The 14,592-nt window shown below is 46.2% G+C and overlaps 1 protein-coding gene across 1 annotated transcript in view; it reads right to left on the reverse strand.

Moving 5' to 3' along the window:
- Nucleotides 1–14,592, reverse strand: part of FAM171A1 (family with sequence similarity 171 member A1) — a 107,718-nt gene that overhangs the window by 40,523 nt on the left and 52,603 nt on the right. The window contains exon 2 of the mRNA XM_040434554.1: nt 97–324. Coding sequence (XP_040290488.1) covers nt 97–324 — 228 coding nt within the window. The remainder of the gene's footprint in view (nt 1–96; nt 325–14,592) is intronic.

Genomic DNA, 14,592 nt, shown 5'->3' on the forward strand with positions numbered 1-14,592 from the left:
TCCTCCGAGGTGGGGTTACAAATTCAAACCCATACAGAAAGTTATTTTAGCCACGACATGGCAGTATGTCTTTATTTTTCACAAGTCGTATCCTACCTGGTAACCGGACTGGCCTCCAGGGTGCGGAGTTTGGCACATAGGCGTGTTTGGTGGCGGTGACAATCAGTTGACTTCCCAATTTGTACTGGAGTTTGATCAGCGCTGTCCCATCTGACCCAGTCGTCCCAGTAGCTGCAGAGACCTGGTTGGCGAATATCTCTATGACGGCATTGCTGAGCGGCTGGTGTGTACTGACGTCACTAACTTGGACTTTCAACGTCACATCTGTAAAATATAAAAAGTTTGAAAATCATGAGGAAACGCGATTGTCCGGCCTTGGAGATTGTCCGTCCCTTAAGCATAACAAACCCCACTCACTTGTCCACAGTCCCACTCCTGGCCACTTTTGGTCCCCGTGGGACCAGAAGCTGTTTGGTCCCATGACTGCTGCGGCCAATCACAGGCCTTGTGTGATTGACCATAGCGGTCGCAGGACTAAGTCGCTTCCTGGTCCTGGCAGGAACGGAGCCGGAAACAGAGCAGCAGCGAGACCGCAGAGTGGCGAGTGGTTTTTGTTATTTTCAGGGGATAGGGGAGAACCTATTGTCATGTAATGAAAATGAGAGAAAACGTAAGAAATGGTTAATACACTAATGGTTTAAAAGTCAATTACCACACAACCAATGCAATCATTTAAAATGACATCAGGCTGCAATACCATAGACAGCCCATGGAAAAGAGTGGCGCTATTTCAAGACGCCTTCGTCTATCCCTGTGCAACCTCCTTAAGATTTAATCCGTGAGAAGAGCCCCTTGAATATAAAGCCGCGAGAGGTTATCCTGCTGCTTCATTCCCCAGCGATCAGCTGGAACCTGGCGATATGTGCTCAATTCTCCTGCAGCGCCACCAGAGGGGGAAAAAAAGTATTACACATTGCTGCCTGTGCAACGCACAGAGGTGCTGGATCCTTCGGAGAAACACTCGGCATCACCCTTCCTGTTGCACACCGAATGCCCTCGTACGGTCTTCAATAAATGTCTATTGTCGCAACGCTGTAGATATAATATTTGGGGGAGGAATCTGTTGTCTGATGCGAGGTTGTACTAAGGACATCAGTACCTGACGCTGACGCTCACCAGCTGGACGGACCAACGATAATGGACTCCCAAGGAACACAAACATTCTTACAAAGAGCCTTCGGCAGCAGCTGTTTCACACTTCACTACGGAAACAACTCCCCCACTATCTGGCAGCATTCACTGATGGTCCCTTTAACTGGTAATGACTATACCATGTCCTTCACTGCGGCACAGGAATCCTCACCGTCCAGCCACAGCTCGGTCAATGAAATGGAGCTCCTGGGACTAAATCCATTAGATGGTCCGTCCTTAGGTGGGGTCCAATGAGGGAACTGCGACCCCTCCAAAGAAGACACGCGATTGCGATCTCGCCTGGCCGTCTCAATCAAGAAAGAGATGAAGGGGCTGGCAGAGGAAGCAGGAGGCGTAAGGGTGCACACAGTGGATTGGGCCCGCCCTCGGTGCACTAAACTGCTAATTTGCATATGGTATAAAAGTACTTTTCCTGGCGACAGATTACGGCAGCATCTGTAATTATACGTCAGACCCCCACCAAACAAACACTGGTGGCCAATGATAGAGCCATGATGTATAGTCCTGGAGGGCCCCTTTAAATTTTAAATACAGTAAAATTTAAAAAAAGATAAATTAATCTAGGGCGTAAAAGGGAAATTTCACAAAAATTTACAACCACTAATAGCAGCCATTAAACCACTGCAGAGAGCACCCAGCTTTCCACAGACCCTGAATAAGACAAATCTACACTATTATGTGAAATTACCAACCAACCCCATCCAACCGTTATCTCTTGCTTTCCATACGCTGCTCGTATGTCAGTCTTCACTGCAGCTCTGACCTTCTATTCATATTCCAGGAAGTTTAGGATGAATACTCAAGTTTACCAGTTCACATTGCAAAATGGGAGACAATGCAAAGATGGCGGTAGGACATTTAAAGGGACAGCAGCCTGGTAACGGTCAGTGAATTTAGATATAAAGGTGGTAGACGCATCCTTACATGCAGATCTCCTTTCAAGCTGCTGAAAAGTGCAGTTTTAGAATTGCAAATGGACGTTATAAGGAATTCAGAAGCTAAATGCCAAATGCTAATGGGGGAATACATTAAATTAACAGCGAAGAGGAGACTGTGCAGTTCAGAGAAGGTGATAACACCGGCAAGATGGCGGAATTCGCTTCGAAGGGGAAAAAAAACGTTCTTGCAAACACGTTGGAGGCCTAAAGTCAACGAGAAAGTTACCTCTCAACTTACAAGATAAACTGGTGAGGATGTCAAAGAGTTGCACATCAGGCCTCATACTAGGGTACGGCGATATGGCCTAAAATCTATATCGCAATATAATTTGAAGCATATGCGATATAACAATATAGTCAGCGGCCTGAGGAAGAACGATTTTGCGCGAAACAACTGTCATCGCTATGTGTGGACTATCTGCAATCCGCCAACTTTACTTCTGCTGAAATTATATTTGCACCCGAGTGCCGCCTTCTATTATAGCCATCATCATCATGTCCCCCAGCCAGCACCATCAGCCCCATGCCATTGTTGCCACTATCATCATGTCCCCCAGCCAGCTACATCAGCCCCATACCATTGTTGCCACCATCATACATGTCCCCCAGCCAGCACCATCAGCCCCATGCCATTGCCAGTTGCCATCATCATCATGTCCCCCAGCCAGCATCATCATCCCCATGCCATTGCCAGTTGCCACCATCATGTCCCCCAGCCAGCTACATCAGCCCCATGCCATTGCCAGTTGCCATCATCATCATGTCCCCCAACCAGCACCATCAGCCCCATGCCATATTCATCCACCACCCCCACCCCCAGTAGATTCGGGCCCCTGCTAATATACTTACCTTTCCAGCAGGGTGCGCGGATGGCTGATTGAGTCCGCAGGAGGTGGACCGCGTCTTCTTCCCAGCATGCACTGGGAGGGACCTGACGTCACACACAGGCCATCCAGCGCGCTGACGATGTGTGAACGCAAGGCCCTGCAGCGCGGTGCAGAGTCGGGACTCGAGAGGCCACGGAGCGGTGAGTGATAAGCTTCTTCAATTCACTACCGCTCCGTGGTCATTATTGCAATAAAGCTAAAATCTATATCGCTGCCCAAATTTATGGCGATAATATCGTATATTGTTTATATGGCCCACCCCTACCTCATACCCACAACCCTAAGTATTTTACGGTCTACAAATTGCAGATCCACAAATTACGGATTTCTTTGTGGACCCATTGACGTCAATAGGTGCAAGGTCCACATTTTGCGGACACGTTCTAGCATTTTTCCAAATGGACATACAGATGCGGAAAGCATACAGATCATCTGTGTGCTTTCCGCATACGCATGTCCATTCCGCAAAAACATACAACATGTTGGCAAAACGTGGACCACAGACTAACTGAAGTCAATCGGTCCGCGAAAAAAAAAGCGGACAGCACACGAACTGCATCTGTATTTTGCAGATACGCAAAAGGGATACAGTCGTGTGCTTGAGGCCTTACATGCGAATTTTGCAACGGATTTTACCTTATGCGCTGCAAAGTGTGAAATCTGCTGTGGGTATAAATTGACTCGCTGCGGGTTTCAATTGTGCACCGCAGGGGAGTTTACACTGTGGGACTTTTTGCAGGATGTGGATGAGATTTTTAAAAACCTCATGCTCTTTACTGGGACTGTACCAGGCCACGCACGTAGAATAACGCCCCCCTGTAAACTCTTATACCACACGGTGGAAAGCATTTTTCAATACAATTGGGGCAGCGTGTGCCCGCCAAATGTATGCCACGAGGACGTCGCTTTCCCTGACCCTGACGGAGAGTATAAGGTCACAGACGAGGTATGAATTGCAGTATGAAGAAGGGTAAAGCCAAACAGTCCCAGTCCAGCTCGCAGCTGAGGGTTCGCTACAATGGTATACAGTGACAGCAATAGAATGTTCTATGAAAGTAAATAGGGGAGAACACCGCTCCTCACCTGGGCATGCCGCAGTGCTGCTGTGCAGGTCACTAGATTAGGGAATCACTACTTCAGCAACTTGAGGCTCTGCGCCTTAATGCAAAATCTGGGCCCTTCTGCAATACTAGCATCGTTTGACTGCCACTTTGCCCCCCTAACGGTAATACTTCTATTCCAATGACCAAAATAAAGCCAATTTTGAATGCAACACGGAAAGACGGCGACGGTCACCGGACCTGGGACTAGCCAAAAAAACTGAAAAGATGCACTCACCGAGCAGACATCCGAGCGGAGCACTAGAGCCTCCAGCACTCTGCTATGCGGCAGGGCTCAGCACAGGAATGTCAGCTGGGTAGGTCCGTGGTGCACTAAAAGCCTGGAATGAATCCTCCAGGAGGGGCCCACAGATGGCACGGTGCGATTCCCATTGATGTTGAGTGACACGCAGCAGTGAGGGGAAATCCTGTCTTAGGACAACTGACTGCTTCCATCTTAAAGGGCAGCGCTACATCACAATACCTTCAATCACCTCCCTGCGTCCCACAGGGATCAGTCACCGTACTTCCCATGGAGTATGCTCATTGATATTAAGCATCCAAGGGTTTGAAAATTTAATCAAAGCACCTGCAAAAATGTCTGCTCTAACCCGTATGACACATATGGCTTTGACCTGTCTAGGGGGGTGGGGAGGATGGTATGGTTGGCGGCGGCTCCCTCCTATATTATGTGATGATTTCTAGGAAAGATTCTTCATGGCATTAGAGGACTGGGCACAAGGCAAATACACGGTGACAACTCCCAGTTGAATATTTTGTGGAGGGTGCTGGTTGGGACCATTCGGGTCAAGATTGCTTTGCACCCACATCATTTTGATTATCTGGAACTCTCACGTTTGTAATAACGTCATTAAAACAAAAAAAGTAAAAAAAAAAAAAAAAAAACAACAACACTACAACAACAGAGATGATGTCATCCTGCACCTCTGATATCACTAAAACTTCACAGAGGATGGGGCGTCTTCTAATCAACATTGAGACCTTGCTTAAATCAGGTATCCGAGGTACCCACTAGGACACAACAAAGGGGTGTAGGTGAATGGTTGGTGCCCCAAGCAAAGGTAAGTAGATACAGAGGTAGGGCAGGGAACTGAACTTTTGCCCCCAGTGATGGAGGATTATTTTATGACTGTACTGAAACTGAGCTTTGCTTAAAGGGGTTGCCTGGCCAATAAATTTTTTGAGGAGGGTTAAAAATGGCGTAAAATTAATAAAATAAGGGACCCTTATCAATCCTCACCGGTGAGCAGGGAATGGTCGGAGGACCAGGGAGCAGGGAATGGTCGGAGGACCAGGGAGCAGGGAATGGTCGGAGGACCAGGGAGCAGGGAATGGTCGGAGGACCAGGGAGCAGGGAATAGTCGGAGGACCAGGGAATCGTCGGGGGACCAGGGAGCAGGGAATGGTCGGAGGACCAGTCAGTAGGGAATGGTCGGAGGACCAGGGAGTAGGGAATGGTCGGAGGACTAGGAAGTAGGGAATCGGCGGAGGACTAGGGAGTAGAGATCAACGGAGGACCAGGTAGTGTCATAACAGGAGCGGTGGGGGATGGATATATTTTACACCATTGTGAGCCTTATTAGAAATTATTTATTTGGCTGGACCACTCATTTGACAGAACATAAGGCGAACAGTCTTCAGCAGTCAACGCCTGCAAGCGAAATCCCAATAGTCTTCTGAAGACAAGCGCGCATTGAACTTTAAACAAAAGGAGAGGGATTCTATGAGATTCCGAAACCCGTGAAGCAGCACATAATGCCAAGTGCTCACTGAAGGGTCTTTACATAACTCTCCCTGAGGAATACAGAGACGCCAGTGTGCACCGATAGAGCCTGAGCTGAAAGCACTTCACACGGGCGCAGAGGACCCGTCATGTCCCCCTAAAAGTAAAGTAGACAGCATACATTTATAGATTGTGGTCTCCTGATTGCAGATCTGATTAATCAATACACTGACAATTGGGTAGTCTCCAGCGGCAAATGTCGTGGGGGTGTCAAACTAAGCCCCTCTGACACAGTCGATGCAGACTGGACAATGCCAGAATGGTTCAGGTTTCCACCCCTTTGACATTGGCTTAATACATTTCCCAGAGGAATAACAGAGGAACTAAAAGAAGAATGCTAGGAAAGATGCTACAAAATTGTTATTTCATGGATAAAAAACAAAAACTTCTCCATAGTCATTATCCCTTCCTTTCCTTTTTGCAGATGCTATCCTTGCAAATTTGGGCTGTCCCGGGCCATGAAATGGGTGGAGCTTATGCAAGTGGGCAGTTCCATTGGGTTTTTGGGATTTCCTGGGGTGGGGCTTACATTCCCCGATTTATCAAAAGCAATGTTATTAAGCAGGATGTTGTGGCCTAAACGGTACTGGTCCCACTGGTGCCATATGCCACCAAAGCTTTGGTGTGTGCATGAGGCCTAGAGGTCCATTAGCCTCTTTATCCAGAATCTATATCTCAATGATGTGGTGTACAGAAAATATACATGTCTCACTCCGCCATTTTGCCAGAGATTACGAGATATCACCGGCCATAATGACAGATTATTATTTTCCAGAAGTGATGACCGAACTTCTAAATGTCAAAAACAAAAAAACCTTGCTCCACATTCAGGCTGTACCAGAAACGGGAAAGGAGGAAGGGTCATCTTGCCAAACACACAGCAAACAGATGTCTCCAATTGAATGCAGATGTCCTGGTCTCTGCACAAAGCAGGAAAAGAGCACACGGGCCAGAAATTTCAACTGCACAGATAGAAGTTTCCATTGTTAGTTTTTGCAGCGCCGTTCTTATTTATTTTCTTTTAAATTTTTTAAACAAATGTTTCCCAATGAGTAGAATTAAACTCGTTTCCTTTACGAGCCGTCCAAGAAAATGCATTTTATATAGGAAGCCAAATTAAGAAAAAAATTTGGACCAAGCAGCAGGGAAAATACAGGAATGAATACAAAAAAAAAAAAAAAAATGGATGTTTAGGCTTCAAGGAAAAAAATAAAAAAATAAAAATAGGGTTAAAGTGTTTTTTCCAGGTGGACATTTATGGCCTATCCATAAGATACGCCATAAATATCTGATAGGTGTGGGTCTCAGTCTCAAAAACAGAGTCCTGTCGGGAACAGAGAGAACGCTGTGCATTACACAGCTATTTTCGGAAGTCTCATGAAATGAATGGAGAGAGACGCTGGTGTGTGGCCACCTCTCTATTCCTAACCGGGCCCCTGTGGATATGCCATAAATGTCCAGATGGGACAACCCCTTTAAAGTAACTTCCATAATTGACATCACTCAAAAGGGTGTCAGCTTGTGCAAAAGATCATTAAAGGGCTTATCCAGGAATTTGATATTGATGGCCTATCCTCAGGATTTTGATGCAGTCTGGTGTGAAAATGTACAGAAATCAGCACGAAAGTCTGTGGAATTTCTGCAGGACAGTCTGCACCCGTGTGCAGGTAGCCTAATGGTTATTGCATGGGTACATAGTTGTTAAAACAGTCAAGTTAGAGGTAGTTACAGGCCCTGTTTATCTTATCCATCTGCTAATCATAAGGAGATAACTCTGCATATCCTGTCGCAATATATACAGCAAAGTTAAATGAACTACAGAAAACTGGAAATGTCATCTTTATGTTAAAGGCGGTGTCCAACGAAAAATACTCTGCAGTTTTTAAACCAGCACCTGGATCTGAATACTTTTAGAATTGCATGTAATTAAACATTAAGTATAGCCTCTGAGTTATTCAATGAAATGTATCTGTATAGCGCCACCTGCTGTTTGTTCTTTTTCCCATCTCTGTTCACCTTGCTGGACGCTCATACTCCGTTCCATCCTTCATCTACCCCGAACTGTGATGTGATAGGGAGTGCACTGCAGCCAAAAGGAGATGCCCCCCCTTGAGCTGTGATAGGGAGAGAGCTGCAGCAGAAAGGACACACCCCCCTTGAATTAAATCTAGCAGAGCAATTGGAGCAGTGAATGCGGAGATCTCTGGATCCAGGTGGGGTACAGGGCTGGTTCTAGCTTTGTTAGGCCTCTTGCCCACAAACGTAAGGGATCCGTGCTGCGGGCCGCATACGGCGGTTCCGCAACACACGGGTCACCAGCCGTGTGCATTCCGCATCACGAATGCAAACCCATTCACTTGAATGGGTCTGGAAATGGGGTGAGGAACGGAAGCACGGAACGGAGTGCTTCTGTGGTGTTCCGTTCCGCAAAAAGATAGAACTTGTTCTCACCCCATTTCCAGACCCATTCAAGTGAATGGGTCTGCGATCCGCATGCGTCGGTGCCCGTGCATTGCAGACCGCAATTTGCGGTCCACAGCACGGGTACAGAGCCCTTATGTTTGTGGGCAAGAGGCCTTAGAAAGAGATTGTCATGTACTATAGGATGTCTTATTTTCAGTTTTTGCATTAATCATGGGATAACCCCTTTAATGTGGATAAAAAAAAAAAAATTTGGAAAAACGTTTGAAAACACTTTTTTTTTTTTTTTTTTAAATAGTAAATTTTGGATGATGCATTCTCTTGCAGCAATTCCCAAATTTATTTAGCAAAGTAGGTGCCAAGCAATGCCACACTTTAATGCAATCCTACAATTTCCACACCTGGTATAATATAATTAGTTGCGAAGATGGAAGCAAGCAATACTGTCAAGCAGTGAAGGCATTCATTACAGCTATTAGCAGAAGCTAATATCCATCACAAGGTCTTTATCTCAGCAGGCAGAATGAAAGCTGCTGAAAGATCCACTCCTTGCTGGGGATGGGGTTGGGCTGCGGCGGTCCTGACTGCAGTGGAATAACTCCGAGAAGAATTCGCCATCAGCCGTAACGGTGGATCCGAATGAATTCTCTCGAGTACTTGCTGGAATTTTGCATACTTTCCACCTCTTGCTGGATGGAACTCACATTGCATTGTGGGAAATGTAGCAGCACAGATAGAACGAATAGAATACCATTGCTAGATATCAGATGAAGACATTTCAGATGTAACCTCGTAAAACATCTCAGCTTCCAAAGGGAGCGGGTCAGCAGATGTTCATGACTGCCGTCACCAGCTGTACCCGCTCAATAAACTCTTACATGATGCTGGCGTTTGCAGGGGAGCCAAAGTCCGAAGCCACAGGGCCACTGGTCAATAGGTCTACTGCCGGGATTGTGGTGGTGGCTTTGTTTTGGGAGGGTCTCCAATAGTCAAGGGGTGTTCCATTGTGGACTGTGAAGGATCTGGTAGATGTGGTGTAACTATAGGGGTAGGGGGCAGAAAAATAATGATCTCATGTGGTCATGGTGCCTAATAGAGCCCAGGAACGTCGATTTGTGACCAATGCTTTGGACCACTGGTACCAGCAGTCAGGATTCTGGTAGGGGGACCATATTATTTCTCTCGGTGGAGGAGGGGGGTGAGCATGACGAATCCATAAGGCTTTGGAATAGAGGGTTCAAAGGTCGTATCTGGATACGAGTGCCTGAGGGAGCCAAAAACTTCTCAGTATTACAAATGGCACCTGGTGAGGTGGGGGCTCGGTTTGCATCCAGGAGCTTCCGGTTATACCTTTGCCTGGCAGTAACTGTTCAGTTCTCCTGTGGCACCATCACAGTCTGAAGGGAAAAAGTACACAGCTCCCATTAAAATCAATGTGCTGCCAGAAAAGGCTCACTATCCGGAAATCTTTACGCTTTTGGTGGAATCAATAGAAGCTGTACAACTTATTCCTATTTTATTTAAAGGGATTATCCCATGATTATTGTAAAAAATTAAGATCAGACATCATATAGTACATGACGAACTCTTTCTAACAAAGCTAGAACCAGCTCTGTACCTCACATGGATCCAGAGATCTCCCCATTCACTGCTCCAAATTCTCTACTAGATTTATACCAAGCTAGCAGCTCAGGAGGTGTGTCCTTTCTGCTGCAGCTCTCTCCCTATCACAGCTCAGGAAGCAGTAAAAGGATGGAACTGAGTGCGTGCGTCCTCTTCAGCGAGGTGTTCAGAGAAATAAAAAAAACAAAAAAACAGCAGGTGGTGCTATACAGATACATTTTATTGAATAACTTAGTGGCTATACTACATTTTGTAATTTCATGTAATTACTAAAGTATTCAGATTCAGGTGCTGGTTTGAAAACTGCAGAATATTTTTCGAGGGACAACCCCTTTAAAGCGCTGGCCTGGTATACATACCCCAGTACTGCACATTTCACCCTACCCCTCCAAGAACAAAGTGAGAGGTGGACTTTTGGCTGGCTGGTCCCCGACTAGGAGGCAGCTTGCTACAACAGAAATTGCTGTTTGCAATGGAGATCAATAGATGCTAATCAGCAGACCTTTTACAGGTCCAGTTAAACATGTTCTCTTAAAAAGTCTAAAAAATAAATAAATTAAAAAAATAAAAAAGCTCTGCGAAGCAAAAAACAAAAAAAAAGCTTGTCGAAAGTAAAAAAAAGAAAGCTCTCCGAAAGTCTAAAGAAAGAAGACAAGTTAGTGAGGGGCAGAAGACAAGTTAGTGAGGGGCAGAAGACAAGTTAGTGAGGGGCAGAAGACAAGTTAGTGAGGACTTTGCATTATTATTACATTTCTTCTTTTTGCTCCACGTCGCACTTAAAAAGGTTCTTCTTCAGCTTCGAAGCTTCTGACATCAAACTGAACCTAAATTTCCCATGACTGGGGCACGCTTCTATTTTTGTCTTTAGGTCATGAACTCTCCATTGATGTCTCAAATGTTTATGGTGAGAAGAGAAGGGAAAGGAGATTCAAAAGATAATTCAGCATATGAGGGGGCAGCAAAGCAAGCTCAGGAGCGACACTAAAGCTCCACTTCTGGACAAGTTATAACCCCAAATGTTGAGCAGGAAAGGGCGACCTTTTGCAGCATAAATTACATACAAACTTCTCAGTTGAAAGGTGCTCCTCACCTATTGGATCTCGTTTGCAGGCCCTGCACAGGTACTGACCGCAGCGCGTATGACATCAAATATTTAACTTGACCTTCTCTACTTCCATTTTAAAACTTTGTGTCTTTCAAAACAGGGTTTATGTATCTCAAAATGTTTTCATTTCAATTATGGCGAGGCCTAGTTTTGCACTTGCATGACCCAAACATTTTTTTTGGGGAAAAAAAAACAAAACACACTTGATGTTTCAGGATCACATGTATCGATAGCATTTTGTAAAAGACACAAATGGCCCCCTATTACTTGATAGGATTGGCATTATCCTAGAGGTTTTACATGCAGCAGATTGGCAATGGTACCAAGCATATGGGGGGGCAGGAGGAATAACAGAGAATGAACATATTTCAGGGAGGGACTACTGTAGAAAGAATTCTACATCCGAAGGACAAGTCCTGATTATGGGTCACATCCAGCCTGTAGTGCTTAAAAAAAGTCATAGGATTAGCCCAGGCAGCTGCTTTGCAGATCTGTTCAATTGGTATAAGCAGTGTTTTCTGCCGAGGAGGCTGACATGGCCCGAGTCGAGCGAGCCTTGAGTCCTGCTGGGGAAACTAGATTCTTGTTGTTATAACAAAGAGAGATAGCGTCTCTTATCCACCGAGCGATCGTAGGCTTCCTGGCTGCTAGACTTTTATTAGGACCCTGGAACTGGATAAAGAGGTGGTCCGACTGTCTGAACCGGTTTTGTTCTCTCCAGATAACATAGTAGGCAACGTCTTACATCCAGATTGTGGAACTTCCTCTCTTGGTCCGTGGTAGGAGAATCACAGAAGGACGGCAGAACAACTTCCAGATTACAATGGAATTTTGAAACCACCTTTGGAAGGAAAGCTGGGCAATGCTTTAGTATTATATGGTCAATGTTTAGATACGGAGCACGGCAAGAGAAGGCCTGGATACGGCAAGAGAAGGCCTGGATACGGCAAGAGAAGGCCTGGATCCTTCTAGCAGTTGTTATGGCCAGAAGAAAGGTGGTCTTCAGTGACCAAAGCTTCATGGAAATGCTGTCAATGGGTTCAAATGGTGACTCCATTAAGACTGTAAGAACTAAATGTAGGTCCCATGTTGGAATGGTAGGGAGTACGGTTGGCGAGATCCTGACTGCACCTTTAAAAAATGGTTTGACTAAGGCCCCTTTCACACGGGCGAGTATTCCGCGCGGGTGCAATGCGCGAGTTTGATTACACAGCAGTGCGCATATATCCCCGGAGTATAGGCACATGGTGTGGATTTGTTTCTGGAAAATCCGCATGATAAAAACGCAATAAGAAACCCACGTAAATCCGCACTATTTAAAGCAGTTTCTGGTGCAGCTCCTCTGTGGAAACGCATCAAAATCTGCACCACAACTGTGGATTTTATGAGATTTGGAAAATTCCATTCACATTGCTGTACTGTAATAAATATTGCTCACAAAAATCGCCATGGAAAAAAAACGTATGTACAAACCCTTGGGCTTATTTCACATGAGAGATACAGAATGCAGCAGGTTTTGCGATGTGCTTTAGTTTTCCAAGCGGATGCACGCACGTGATTAAAAACTGAAGAATAATAATCTAGATCTCCGAGCAACTATCAGTGAAAAACACATTGTATCCGGATGGCTCTCATTTTTCACGCAGAGTTGCGTGGAAAAAACAACAACTTGCACAGTACCGATCGAGAACACTGGTTCTTCAAGCCACCCCATCGGCCTAGACTAGGGGTGCACCGAAATTTCGGCAGCCGAAAATATCGGCCGAAAATGCACCTAATCCACTTCGGCCGATATTGTTACATATCGGCCGAAAATATGGGGTGTGGGATTTGTCACCCACCATCTGCGGGCGGGCGCCGGGCGGGCGGTTTACTTTGTCACTGCATCTTTATTTTACCTTACAATCGTGAGGCTCCAGTAACTAACAACTCTGCAGGCAGAGCGGAGGCCGGCGTAACGTCACTTACTCACGTGACGCGCCTGCTCCGCCTCCTACATTCATAAAGTGGGCGGAGCAGGTGCGTCACGTGAGTAAGTGACGTTACGCCGCCCTCCGCTCTGCATGCAGAGTTGTTAGTTACTGGAGCCTCACGATTGTAAGGTAAAATAAAGATGCAGTGAGTGATGCTGTGAGCAGCAGGGCCGGGGCTGTTATGGGTAGGGGGATCGGTCTATGGAACTGCTATGGGGAGGGGGGATCTGTGCACTGCTATGGGGAGGGGGGATCTGTGCACTGCTATGGGGAGGGGGGATCTGTGCACTGTTATGGGGAAAGGGATCTGTGCACTGTTATGGGGAAAGGGATCTGTGCACTGTTATGGGGAAAGGGATCTGTGCACTGTTATGCACATAACAGTGCACAGATCCCCCTCTCCATAACAGCGCCACCCACAGATCCCCCTCTCCATAACAGCGCCACCCACAGATTACCCTCTCCATAACAGCGCCACCCACAGATCCCCCTCTCCATAACAGCGCCACCCACAGATCCCCCTCTCCATAACAGCGCCACCCACAGATCCCCCTCTCCATAACAGCGCCACCCACAGATCCCCCTCTCCATAACAGCGCCACCCACAGATCCCCCTCTCCATAACAGCGCCACCCACAGATCCCCCTCTCCATAGCGCCACCCACAGATCCCCCTCTCCATAGCGCCACCCACAGATCCCCCTCTCCATAACAGCGCCACCCACAGATCCCCCTCTCCATAACAGCGCCACCCACAGATCCCCCTCTCCATAACAGCGCCACCCACAGATCCCTCTCTCCATAACAGCGCCACCCACAGATGAATTTCATTCATGAAAAAGAATTATTAATAAAATCATTAAAAAAGAAGTATTTTAAAAGTATTTGGGCAAAAAGGCAGTTTCGGTTTCGGTTTTCGGTCAAGGGCATCCTGAATTTTCGGTTTCGGTTTCGGACCAGAATTTTCATTTCGGTGCACCCCTAGCCTAGACCACTCTAAACACACACCCCCCCCCCCCCCCTGATTGGGGTGGACAGAGAAAGTGCATACTACGAATTTTCACCCCATTCCAATTCCCGCCCCGGGGGCACCATTTTATTACAGTGCTTTAACCCTTTAAGGAACGGATGGGCGTAACACAATCCATCAAACATTAAAAAGTTTGAGAGCTTTGGCAAGAGTTATCAAAATTAGACAAACCAAAATAATGAAGGGTGACCTTCTTAATACATAACTTTTAATAGATACTTCATGTAAAATAAAAGCCCATAATAAGGTATCAAACAGAATAAAAGTGATGCACGATGTGCAATGATCATCAGTGCTCAGAATAAAAAGCAAAGGTCTTACCAAGGGTCGTCCTGTAGTCTAGTGGTGACTAGAAGGATGGAAGGGTGAGGAGGGGTCCAATGCTGGGTCTCTTCCCCTATATTTCCCTACTTAACCTGAGCTAAATTGTAGTGCCCAGGGAGTAATATGCTCACCCTAAAAAAGGCGACCCCACTGAGTAGTGCCAAACTACCTAGGTG

Source organism: Bufo bufo, chromosome 5 (assembly GCF_905171765.1).
Source record: "Bufo bufo chromosome 5, aBufBuf1.1, whole genome shotgun sequence".
Classification (NCBI taxonomy): domain Eukaryota; kingdom Metazoa; phylum Chordata; class Amphibia; order Anura; family Bufonidae; genus Bufo; species Bufo bufo.